This window comes from Rhinatrema bivittatum, unplaced genomic scaffold (assembly GCF_901001135.1).
Source record: "Rhinatrema bivittatum unplaced genomic scaffold, aRhiBiv1.1, whole genome shotgun sequence".
NCBI classification, from domain to species: Eukaryota; Metazoa; Chordata; class Amphibia; order Gymnophiona; family Rhinatrematidae; genus Rhinatrema; species Rhinatrema bivittatum.
In genome coordinates this window covers 209,719-222,867 of record NW_021820389.1, presented here as the reverse complement: position 1 = coordinate 222,867, position 13,149 = coordinate 209,719, and the positions used below count along the sequence as shown (strand labels likewise).

The window sequence follows — 13,149 nt, the reverse complement described above, 5'->3', positions numbered from 1 at the left end:
AAATATTACATGGGGGTCATATTCAGCAGGCAGGTTACTGGACATTTTATCATGTAAAGTTAGCAGGATAACTTGTGCTGTATGATTAGTGGGATAAATGTTCCTCTGAATCTACTTCCCTAAATCTGTGGGTTGGTTACGCTTCCAGCGCTCATCATAGCAGAAAAGTCCTGGAAGCACCGTAAGCATATAAGAGGTTCCCTCACCCCCAGCAGGGCTTCTGCTGCCCCGGGGGAGGGGGAGTGGCTGCAAGGATCTGAGATCCCCCTGGCACATTTAACTCTATGGGAGGGGGCTTGGCGGGGGTTAGGGGGTTTGCACGGCTCAGATTTTGAATATTGACCTGTACACTTCTATATATTTCTTTATAACAAAAACAAATTCCCTTCATCTTTTACATAACTGAGAGTAGAAGAGTGTAAATGATATTTATTATTTCCATAAGAACATAAGAAGTGCCCTGCTGGGTCAGACGAGGTCCATCGAGCCCAGCATCCTGTCTGACAGGGCCAGTCTGGGGCACGAGTACCCGTTCCACCCCACTCATGATTTATAAGTCCCAGTCATATCCCCTTCTCTGCCTTCTCTTCCTCCACAAGTCCCTCTGTAGAATATACTGAGAGAACTCAGAGATTTACATATAAAATGTGTTTCATAGGGCAGGCTTTGCAATTTGAGATTTTGGCAAATGTAAGAGAGAGAATAAATAAGAGATCGGGGAAGACAAGAGAGAACGGGATCAGGACCACAAACAGAGGAAGGAGAAAGGGAAGAGAGGAGCAATCTCTTATCTGTACAGACAGAGTGCAGATCTGCATCTGAGAAACTCCACATTCTGACTGCTAATGATTTAATGCAAACAAATAAAGCAAAAGTAAAAGAGAGAGATTCTTCTACCTCCAAAGCATGTGATCACTTTCTTCAGTTGCTGAGGGTATCTCAGTGGGAAATCCAATCTCAGGTCAGTAGAAACAGCCTCTGGTTTTGGAAACTTTGCTTTCTGACACCTACAGGTAAGAGATTCACTGGGATTATTCTGGGAGAGGTTCAACCCCAGGAGATAGACATGGGACAGGGGGACAGAATGAGATATAACTACAGGTAAGAGAGGCACTGGTATTATTCTGGGAGATGTTCACCCCAAGGAGATAGAGATGGGACAGGTGGAGAGAATGAGATATAACTACAGGTAAGAGAGTCACTGGGCTTATTCTGGGAGATGTTCACCCCCAGGAGATAGACATGGGGCAGGTGGAGAGAATGAGATATAACTACAGGTAAGAGAGTCACTGGGATTATTCTGGGAGATGTTCAACCCCAGGAGATAGAGATGGGACAGGAGGAGAGAATGAGATATAACTACAGGTAAGAGAGGCACTGGGATTATTCTGGGAGATGTTCAACCCCAGGGGATAGAGATGGAGCAGATGGGATCATCCTGATGATGCCAGGGTGAACCCTGTGAGCTAGGATGGGAAAGTTAGTGGAGGGAGGGGTGTACTATTCAGAACAGCTCCTCCACGGACGTTGCTGGAAAAGCCCCCCCCCCTGCTGCTTATAAAAGCGGCTGCATTAATTCTAGCTCTGGCATTCTGGATAAGAGTTAAAGAGAGCAGGAGTGTTTATCTGGAGTTGTTCCCCGGTTTGGGTTCTGGGTTACACAGCCTGAGCCATTACCCAAGTGGGAAGGGGATCAGGGCCTGCGTTGATGCTGGTTCTACAAGAACATAAGACTTTGCCATTATGGGTCAGACCAAAGGTCCATCAAGTACCTGGGAGGGTCCCAAGGAGTAGAGAGATTCCAAGCTGCTCATCCCAGTGAGAAGGGGATTCCTACAGCTCCACCTTAATAATGGTTTATGGACATTTCCTCCAGGAACTTGTCCAAACCAAATCCCACTTCTCCCACCAGTTTACTAATCAATAAGATCCTTTGTTACCCCTCTTATCCCCGTCAAGCTCCATCACCAAAAATATAAATTTCCAACTGCATAGCAAAGATGAGAAAGTAACTTGTACCTGCTCAGGGTGTCCTTCACATCCTAGAGGAGAAACAAAACAGAGATTATTTCTAGCTCCACCCTACAGATCATGAGCAGCTGTTATACACTTTAGGATATTCCATACTCAGTTCTGTGCAATCACATAACTGCCTGTTTATAGAGCAAAGAAACTCCATGCAATGAAAGAGGATCCTCCTTCCTCCTTCTCACAGGCAGGGAGCAGTTTGATGAGGAGCAGGCATTGGGGGCTCCTAATCAGAGCTGCCTGGGAAGGAACAGGAGAGAGGCTGGGACTGAGGGGTTTTCTTATGAGAGCTCCCCTGGAAGATGTAAGGAGAGAGGCTGGGACTGAGGGGTTTTCTTATGAGATCTCCCCTGGAAGATGTAAGGAGAGAGGCTGGGACTGAGGGGTTTTCTTATGAGAGCTCCCCTGGAAGATGTAAGGAGAGAGGCCGGGACTGAGGGGTTTTCTTATGAGAGCTCCCCTGTAAGATGTAAGGAGAGAGGCTGGGAGTGAAGGGTTTTCTTATGAGAGCTCCCCTGGAAGATGTAAGGAGAGAGGCCGGGACTGAGGGGTTTTCTTATGAGAGCTCCCCTGTAAGATATAAGGAGAGAGGCTGGGACTGAGGGATTTTCTTGTGAGAGCTCCTCTGGAAGATGTAAGGAGAGAGGCTAGGACTGAGGGGTTTTCATATCAGAGCTCCCCTGGAAGATGTAAGGAGAGAGGCTGGGACTGAGGGCTTTTCTTATGAGAGCTCCCCTGGAAGATGTAAGGAGAGAGGCTGGGACTGAGGGGTTTTCTTATGAGAGCTCCCCTGGGAGATGTAAGGAGAGAGGCTAGGACTGAGGGGTTTTCATATCAGAGCTCCCCTGGAAGATGTAAGGAGAGAGGCTGGGACTGAGGGCTTTTCTTATGAGACCTCCCCTGGAAGATGTAAGGAGAGAGGCTGGGACTGAGGGGTTTTCTTATGAGAGCTCCCCTGGGAGATGTAAGGAGAGAGGCTGGGACTGAGGGGTTTTCTTATGAGAGCTCCCCTGGAAGATTTATTTATTTAGCATTTTTATATACCGATTTTCCAGTAACAGAATTACTAATCAAGTTGGTTTACATTTTAAACAATAACATGACAGGAGGATGTCTTACAATAAACAGGAAGATTGAACTTGGAAAAAATAATTGGGGTTAACAACATAAAGCTACATCTTTAGTCTTGATCATTTGTTGGCATTCAAATAGAAGCTGAAGTTAGGAGAAAGCTTGGTTGAATAACCAGGTCTTGAGTCTCTTTTTAAATACAATAGGGCATTGCACTAGTCTGAGGTCTGATGGGAGAGAGTTCCAAAGTTTGGGACAGGCAGTTGAGAAAGCTCTTTTACTTAATGTCTTCATCAGTGGGACCTGTAGGTTGTTTCTGTAGGCTTGTCTCACTGGTCTGGTAGAGGTGTGAGGTTGAAGAGGGATCTTGAGCTCGAGTGGGGCGATGTTATGTGTTGCCTTTTGGATTAATGAGAGTGCTTTGTAAAGTATTCTGAATTTAATGGGGAGCCAGTGTAGATTTTTCAGGATGGGTGTAATATGGACTCTTTTGTTTGTCTTGGTTAGAATCCTTGCTGTTGTGTTCTGCAACATCTGTAGAGGTTTTGTGGAGTTTGCAGGGAGGCCAAGTAGTAGTGAATTGCAGTAGTCGAGTTTGCTGAGAATGATTGCTTGTAAAACTGATCGAAAATCTTGAAAATGGAGGAGGGGTCTCAATCTTTTTAAGACTTGTAGTTTGAAAAATCCATCCTTTACGATGTTGTTGATGAAGGATCTGTAATTCATTTGGTTATCTAGTATAACTCCCAGGTTTCTGACTTGTGGGGATAAGGTTAATTGAGAGGTCAGGTTAGTGATAGGTTGTGGGTGGTTTCCATCTTGGGAGATGAGAAGGTACTCTGTCTTGTTTTGATTAAGAATCAGATTGAGACTTGTCAGCAGGTTGTTGATGGCTTGTTGGCATGAGTTCCAGAAGTCCAGAGTTTTATGAAGTGAATCAGTAATAGGAATCAGAATCTGAACATCGTCGGCATATAGGTAGTGGATAAGATTTAGCTTGCAGAGGAGCTGGCAGAGCGGGAGCAGGTATATGTTGAATAAGGTTGGGGAAAGTGAAGAGCCTTGTGGGACTCCCAGGTTGCAGTTGAATGGTTGAGATTCCTCCCTGTTGATCTTATTTATTTATTTATTTATTTCGGATTTTTATATACCGACATTCTCAATATAAGTATCGAATCAGGTCGGTTTACATAGAACAAAACTGTCGCAATAAAGGCGTTACATTAAACAGCGTTTCTTAACATATGAGTAACATATAACATAACATATAAATATAAATAATACAAATTAAATATTACATAGACAATAATAATAACTCGTCAACAGGACGTGGATAAATGTAAGGAATGTTTAAAGCGTGAATAAATATCTTGAATAACTAAAGAGGTAGTCTAAATTGTGATATGTGGGTACATTGACCGTGTTGATGTGCAAAAATCCGAGTGATGCATGAGTTAAATAAGACTGATGCATCAGAGAAGGAGTCTTAAACAGGTGTGTTGTCCAGATCTGGCGTGGTTGGTATATCTTAACCTTATAATGCCTGTTCTGAAGGAAAGATTTGAACCAGTCGAGGGCGACGTCCCTGATGCCAATGTCTGACAGACGATCAACCAGTGTATTATGATTGACCATGTCAAATGCTGCTGTTAGGTCAAGGAGGATGAGTAGACAGGGTTGTTTTTTTTCAAGGTTCAGTAGGATGGAGTCCGTTAATGAGATTAGTAGAGTTTCTGTACTTCGAGCTTGGCGGAAGATGGTTTTAGAGCAAGTGATGAGGAGGTTAGTTGGGATGGAGTCCTGAGGATGAGAAGAAGGTTTTAGTTTTTTTAGAATGTTTTCGATTTCTAGTGATGAGGTCAGCTCAAATTCCCCAAGGCTAGCCTTTTGTGGTGGTATGGCAGCTAGAGGTGTTGAAATCGTAGTATCTTTGTTTTCCTTGGCTTGAGATAATAGGTTTGGGATCTTGTTTTTGAAGTAAGTCGTAAGTTCCTCTGCTTTGCTTGCAGCTATATCATCTGGTATAGACGTCGAGGGGGGTTTGGTGAGGGATGAAACCAGGGAAAAAAGCGCCTTGGGGTCAAAGAGAAAGTGGTGGATTTTTAGTGAGTAAAAGTCTCTCTTTGCTTGAAGGATGGAGATTCTGTATTGATTTAACCCCACTCGTTCCTCGCACATCCACCAGATCCACACGTCCTGCCCTCCAAGGCATACTCCGCTCCCCCTCTATCAAACCCTACAAGCTAAAATATACTATGAATAGAGCTTTCTCCCTCGCCGCCCCCACTCTCTGGAACTCTCTCCCTCCAGATCTCCGCACGGAAACATCCACCCCAAAATTAAAAAAAAACCTAAAAACTCTGCTCTTCCAACAAGCCTACCCTCCCACTACTCCTTCCACATAATGTTTAAACTTTTTCCACAAGTTGTAAATATCCTGTACATATATTTCTTAACTTTTATAAAACCTGTGTTTTATGTATTTTTTGAAATACCTTTATCTCTAATTTTATAGCTACTGTTCCAGGAATTGCCCTGCCTTCCTTTTGTTTCCTGAAACTCTTCCAGTTATACCTTTTAATTCAAATGTTATAATTAATGTTCCATGTAAAGGCTCTGCCTACCTGTTTTGAGTTTCATTGTACACCGATACGATGTGCAAACGGTTGTCGGTATAAAAAAAAAAAATGTTAAAAAATAAATAAATAAATACTGTGAGGTTGGTAGATGATGGGTTTTACGCCAAAGCTGTTCTTTTTTTCTGAGCTCCTGTTTCATGGATTTCAGTTTTGGAGTGTACCACGGTTTTTTGTTGTCTTTGTTTGCTTGAGAGGCTTTAGTGATAGTTGGGCAGGTAGTATCGGCCACTTTTTTGGTGATGTTGGTCCAGGAAGCTACAGCTGAGTCTGCGTCTGTGAGGTCCAGGTGGTTAAGTTCTGCGGATAGGCTATTGCTGAGCGTTTCCTGGCTGCAGAGCTTTCTGAATTGGACCGTGTTGTTCTGCTTTTTTGGGGGGGTAGGTTGATGTATCTTAAGTGTGGTGGTGATGAGCTTATGGTCCGACCAAGGAACTGGTAGACATGTTGAACGGGAGGAGGGAGTAAGGCCGTGGTTAATGAAAATGAGGTCGAGCGTGTGACCTGCTTTATGGGTGGGTTCATTTACTATTTGTATGAAACCCATGAGGTTGAGTGTATCGAGGAAGGTTTCACAACTGGATGAACAAGGAGATGAGTCCACGTGGAGGTTAAAATCTCCCAGAAGTATAGCTGGTGTGTCGGCATTGATGTGTTTCGCTATGCTTTCGATCAAAGGTGATGGGTCTGCTTCCAGGCATCCTGGGGGGGCGTATATGAGACCTATTTGCAGGTGGGAGGATTTAAATACAGCAAATTCTAGAGATTGTGAGGATATTGCAGTCTGTAGAGAGATTCCTAGTTTTTTGTTAGCTGCGAGAAGGAGACCACCTCCTCTTTTTTTCAGCCTGGGGATGGAGAATATGTCATACGCGTGCACAGGGAGTTGGTTGATTGTAGCAATGTCTTCTGGTTTTAGCCAAGTTTCAGTGATCGCACAAAGGTCAGTATGTGTTTCTAGAAGATAGTCATGAAGGAGGTGAGGTTTTTTTTGTAAGAGACTGTGGGGTAGATTTTCAAAAAGCGCGAATAGGCCTACTTTTGCTTGCGCATCAGACTCAAGCAAAAGTACGCCTGATTTTAGTAGATACGCGCGGAGCCGCACGAATCCACTAAAATCCTGGATTGGCGCGCGCAAGGCTATCGATTTTGTATAGCCGGCGCGCGCCGAACCGCGCAGCCTACCCCCGTTCCCTCCGAGGCCGCTCCGAAATCGGAGCGGCCTCGGAGGGAACTTCCTTTTGCCCTCCCCTCACCTTCCCCTCCCTTCCCCTACCTAACCCACCCACCCGGCCCTGTCTAAGCCCCCCCCTTACCTTTGTCGGGGGATTTACGCCTCCCGGAGGGAGACGTAAATCCCCGCGCGTCAGCGGGCCTCCTGCGCGCCGGGACGCGACCTGGGGCGGGTCCGGAGGGCGCGGCCACGCCCCCGGACAGCCCCGGGCCGTAGCCACGCCCCCGTACCCGCCCCCAAAACGCTGCCGACACACCCTCGAAACGCCGCGACGACCGGGCCCGCCCCCGACACGCCCCCCTGCGAAAACCCCGGGACGTACGCGAGTCCCGGGGTCTGCGCGCGCCGGTAGGCCTATGTAAAATAGGCTTCCCGGCGCGCAGGGCCCTGCTCGCCTAAATCCGCCCGGTTTTGGGCGGATTTAGGCGAGCAGGGCGCTGAAAATCCGCCCCTGTGTGTTCAGCAAAGATAAAGTGAATAGTGAGAGGCCCAGCAGTTGGTTCAGGGGCGAGATAATGATAGGGATGAATCTTTTTTGTATAGTGTGTGGTATAGCTTGTTTTTTTGCAGGAGTTCTCTTGATATTATGAATGATGGTGATGGGTGAGGCAGCCATGTTTGCTTTTTGTGGAGGGTGTGTTGAAGGTAAAAATTGTAGGGTGAGCTGAGGGATGTATTGAACCTAGAGGGTGGACTCTGACTAGAAATCTACGAAAGTGCTCTTTGATGGAGAGTATGAATCGAGGTTCGTAGGTCTAGGGAGTAGGGCTGGTGCTGAAGTGAACTATATTTAATGGTACACTGGTCGGATTTGTAACCTACTCGAGTCTTACAGAGATTATCCTGCTGTTGGGAGGAAATGGAAATATGGCCGCCGTGGGAGTGGCGAGAAGTTGCCCTTAACTATCTGCAACAGGTTGCTACGAAGGGCTGCACGAAGGGGCGCACAAAGGGGCAGGCCCCTTTGTCGCGCACGGCGCCTAGCAGAGCCCCGTTTAAAGCCCAGCAGGGCTGGCTCTGATTGCTGGCCGGTGGATGGTGGGCGGGACTCGGCGCGGTTCCTTTTTTATTTTTTTGCTGCTTTCCTTTTTTTCCCTGTTCTGCCGGTGCGGTCGCGCGATCGGGGCTGAGACCGTCCGGGTGGGGGATAGATTTACTGACCTTCCCCCGACGGGGCTTGGCGCCGATCGCGCAGGCCTTCCCCAGCTGAAGCGATCCAGCGAAGAGAGAAGAGAAGAAGATGTAAGGAGAGAGGCTGGGACTGAGAGTTTTCTTATGAGATCTCCCCTGGAAGATGTAAGGAGAGAGGCCAGGACTGAGGGGTTTTCTTATGAGAGCTCCCCTGGAAGTTGTAAAAAGAGAGGCTGGGACAGAGGGCTTTTCTTATGAGAGCTCCCCTGAAAGATGCAAGGAGAGAGGCTGGGACTGAGGGGTTTTCTTATGAGAGCTCCCCTGGAAGATGTAAGGAGAGAGGCTGGGGCTGAGGGGTTTTCTTATGAGAGCTCCCCTGGAAGATGTAAGGAGAGAGGCTGGGGCTGAGAGGTTTTCTTATGAGAGCTCCCCTGAAAGATGCAAGGAGAGAGGCTGGGACTGAGGGGTTTTCTTATGAGAGCTCCCTGGAAGATGTAAGGAGAGAGGCCGGGACTGAGGGGTTTTCTTATGATAGCTCCCCTGAAAGATGCAAGGAGAGAGGCTGGGACTGAGAGTTTTCTTATGAGATCTCCCCTGGAAGATGTAAGGAGAAAGGCTGGGACTGAGGGGTTTTCTTATGAGAGCTCCCCTGGAAGATGTAAGGAGAGAGCCTGGGACTGAGGAATTTTCTTATGAGAGCTCCCCTGGAAGTTGTAAGGAGAGAGGCTGGGACTGAGGGGTTTTCTTATGAGAGCTCACCTGGAAAATGTGTGGCTCTGCTGAGCTTCTACATCAGGAGATGGAGCTGGTGGGCAGGGCTGAGTCTCTCTGTCACTCCCAGGGGTAGCTCAGCACTGCCAGAGACAGTGCTGAGCTACTCCTCAGAGTTACCCTTACTGTTGTAAGGGTAACTCTGTTTTCCCAGGGGAGCTCAAGGCAATCTGGTGCCTGATATGAGAGATGCGATGATGCTTTTCCTCCCCTCCCCTACCAAGCACAATGCAGAGTAAATCACCGAGCGGTCCAAAGTGAAGGGGATATTGATAAGAATATTAGATTTGCCATACAGATCAGACCGAGGGTCCATCAAGCCCATGGTCCTGTTTCCAACAGTTGCCAATCCAAATCAGAAATACCCGGCAAGCTGCCAAACATTATTTATCTATTTATAATATTTGTTATCAGCCCTTTTATAGTTGAGGGCTGGATATAACAAAACCTACATCAACTGAAAATATAAAATAAAAACATGTTTGGCTGATAATAATACAAATAAATTCAAGCCAGAGATCGAACAAGCAAGGAATAAAATGGCTAAAAAGTTTCAAAGGCCAATTTGTAGAAATGAGTCTTGAGGATTCTTTTAAAAGACTTCCTATCTTCATGGAGTGACCCCTAGTTCTTTTACTATCTGAAAGTGTAAATAACCGATTCACATCTACCCGTTCTAGACCTCTCATGATTTTAAACACCTCTATCATATCCCCCCTCAGTCGTCTCTTCTCCAAGCTGAAAAGTCCTAACCTCTTTAGTCTTTCCTCATAGGGGAGCTGTTTCATTCCCCTTATCATTTTGGTAGCTCTTCTCTGTACCTTCTCCATCGCAATTATATCTTTTTTGAGATGTGGCGACCAGAATTGTACACAGTATTCAAGGTGCGGTCTTACCATGGAGCGATACAGAGGTATTATGACATTTTCCGTTTTATTCCCCATTCCCTTCCTAATAATTCCTAACATTGTTTGCTTTTTTGACTGCTGCAGCACATTGAGCTGACGATTTCAATGTATTATCCACTATGACGCCTAGATCTCTTTCCTGGGTGGTAGCTCCTAATATGGAACCTAACATCTTGTAACTACAGCAAGGGTTATTTTTCCCTATATGCAACACCTTGCACTTGTCCACATTAAATTTCATCTTCCATTTGAATGCCCAATCTTCTAGTCTCACATGTGATTTAACTACTTTGAATAATTTGGTGCCATCAGCAAATTTGATAACCTCACTCTTCATATTCCTTTCCAGATCATTTGTAAAGATATTGAAAAGATATTAAAAGATATTGAAAAGCCCACATCTAAGTACAGATCCCTGAGGTACTTCACTGTTTACCCTCTGGGAAAATTGATCATTTAATCCATAGAAACATAGAAATGACAGCAGAAGAAGACCAATTGGTCCATCCAGTCTGCCCAGCAAGCTTCACACTTCTTTTTCTCATACTTACCTGTTTCTCTTGGCTCTTAGTAACCTTTGGTTCTATTTCCCTTTCACACCCACCATTAATGTAGAGAGCAGTGATGGAGCTGCATCCAAGTGAAATGTTAAGTTTGATTAGTTGGGTAAGCGGCAGCATAGCTCTCTGCCGTTGAAGCAGAGATATGCGTGAAGTATTAGTTTTTCTTCTCCCCTGCCGTTGAAGCAGAGAGCTATGCTGGATATGCATGAAGTATCAGTTTTTCTTCTCCCCTGCAGTTGAAGCAGAGAGCTATGCTGGATATGTGTGAAGTATTAGTTTTACTTCTCCCCTGCCGTTGAAGCAGAGAGCTATGCTGGATATGAGTGAAGTATCAGGTTTTCTTCTCCCCTGCCGTTGAAGCAGAGAGCTATGCTGGATATGCGTGAAGTATCAGTTTTTCTTCTCCCCTGCCGTTGAAGCAGAGAGCTATGCTGGATATGCATGAAGTATCAGTTTTTCTTCTCCCCTGCCGTTGAAGCAGAGAGCTATGCTGGATATGAGTGAAGTATCAGGTTTTCTTCTCCCCTGCCGTTGAAGCAGAGAGCTATGCTGGATATGCATGAAGTATCAGTTTTTCTTCTCCCCTGCCGTTGAAGCAGAGAGCTATGCTGGATGCGTGAAGTATTAGTTTTTCTTTTCCCTTGCCGTTGAAGCAGAGAGCTATGCTGGATATGCGTGAAGTATCAGTTTTTCTTCTCCCCTGCAGTTGAAGCAGAGAGCTATGCTGGATATGCGTGACGTATCAGTTTTTTTTCTCCCCTGCCGTTGAAGCAGAGAGCTATGATGGATATGCGTGAAGTATTAGTTTCTCTTCTCCCCTGCCGTTGAAGCAGGGAGCTATGCTGGATATGCGTGAAGTATTCGTTTTTCTTCTCCCCTGCCGTTGAAACAGGGAGCTATGCTGGATATGCATTGAAAGTGAAATATGCATTGAAAGTTACATTAACTATCATCAAATATTGAAAAGCCTAATAATTGGTAATGTCCACAATCAATTCACCTGGTATTTTTTCTTTTAATGAATTTAAACAAGTGATTTCCTATGTCCCCATAAAGCAACCCTAATCATATAACCAATCGTTATAATATGTTATAAAATAATTAATGATGATGAATGATTGTTTCATATATTTAAAGTCACCATCCCGGTGCCATGTTAATGCTGTAATCATTAACAACCAACCACCATCCAAATTTTAATCAATTAACAATTTTTTAATTTTATTTTTATTTTATACTAAAATTGCAATAATGGGACGCAGGAATCACCCGAGTCTTTTTAATGCTAATATTCAACTATGTTGTCTAGATTCCTCTCCGTAACTAGCACTTTTTAAGCATTTATTTTCAAACCGTCAAGTTACCGCCGCCGCTGTTACTTAGCTTTTAAGAATGTCCATCATACTCCCGACTTGCGCAAGTTTCGACGAAATGTCTTCTTCAGGGTGTATTCATTCTCTTTATAACGGTACTCTCTCCGATATTTTATTTCCAAATTTTACGGTGCTCAATTGAGCCTCCGTTGCCATTCAATCTCCTGACGGCATTTTGTAATGCCTATAGCCCATGAACCCATCCCTGTTTTTTTTTGTTTGTTTGTTTTTTCTTTTTTAATTGGGAGATGGCAGCCCTCCATCCTTCCGCTCCGTGAAGGTGGAACACCAACCACTGGCCACTGGCATCCCGCTCCATGAATGCCTCTGTGGCTACTGCTGTTGCAGTTGGACACTGCTGGAGAGATAGTGGACCCTTGGGCCGGCCTACCTAGGGTGACAGGGTAGGCCAGGGGGCGGAGCCACAAGCAGGAGGTGTTCACCCGGGAACCAGGAACCCCCCCGGGAGGAGCCCGTAGGGCACCGGGTCCTCGGGACTCGGAATTGAGACAGAAAGTCCAGGGGCTGAGATAGGCTTAGATCGGGACCAGAGCAAACAGGAAGGATAGGAAGTCCAAGGTACCCGGGAAGCCGGGAACCAGCTGTACAGGGCCGAGGGCCGGCTGAAGGCAGGGCAGCGGGCGGCAGCGGAGTCTATAGCAAACCGGAGGCTGAAGCAGGCTGCAGGCTGAAGTGGAGTCAGAGGCAAACCGGAGGCTGAAGCAGGCTGTAGGCTGGAGCGGAGTCAGAGGCAAACCGGAGTCGGAGGCAGGCAGCAGGCAGAAGCGGAGTCAGAAGCAGGCAGCAGGCTGAAGCGGAGTCAGAAGCAAACCAGGGTCAGAGGCAGGCAGCAGGCTGAAGCGGAGTCAGAAGCAAACCGGAGTCAGAGGCAGGCAGCAGGCTGAAGCGGAAGTCAGAAGCAAACTGGAGTCAGAAGCACGAAACGTGGAGATCACCAGGAACGCAACTAAGAACAACTATGGAGTTGAGAACCTCGTTGCAAGGCAATGAGAGAGAGTTTGAGCGCCAGTTATATCGGGGCTTGGGCGTGGCGTCAGCAGCACAGGCGGGGCCAGGCTTCCGGGAGTTGAGCGTACAAGACGTGCGTCCTCGCGCGTGAGACTGACGAGAAGCAGGCACGTAATGGCGGCCGCCACGTGGAGTGAGAGAAGCCCCCGGGATGCAGAGCGGGCGGAATATTGTGGTTCTTGAAGCGGAGGTAGGCGGGTTTGAGCCCTAAGCGGAGGGAAGCAGTAGAGACCGCAACAACTGCTGCTCCGTGCAGTGTTTTGCTGCCTGCTCTTTATACGCGTCCTCTAGACCTGAAGGATCCACAGTGTTTATCCCACGCCCCTTTAAAATGCTTCACAGTTTTGGACTTCACCACTTCCTCCGGAAGGGCATTCCAGGCATCCACCACCCTCTCCGTGAAGA

General features: G+C 46.4%; 1 protein-coding gene across 1 annotated transcript in view; it reads right to left on the bottom strand.

Annotated features, from left to right (window-relative positions):
- Window positions 1-563: 563 nt before the first annotated feature.
- The window catches only part of LOC115081595 (E3 ubiquitin-protein ligase TRIM39-like), a 29,050-nt gene continuing 16,464 nt past the window's right edge, over window positions 564-13,149 (bottom strand). Inside the window, exons 3-5 of the mRNA XM_029586016.1 lie at window positions 2,020-2,042; window positions 898-1,007; window positions 564-604 (exon numbers count right to left, since the gene is read on the bottom strand). Of these exons, the coding sequence (XP_029441876.1) occupies window positions 564-604; window positions 898-1,007; window positions 2,020-2,042 (174 nt within the window). The remainder of the gene's footprint in view (window positions 605-897; window positions 1,008-2,019; window positions 2,043-13,149) is intronic.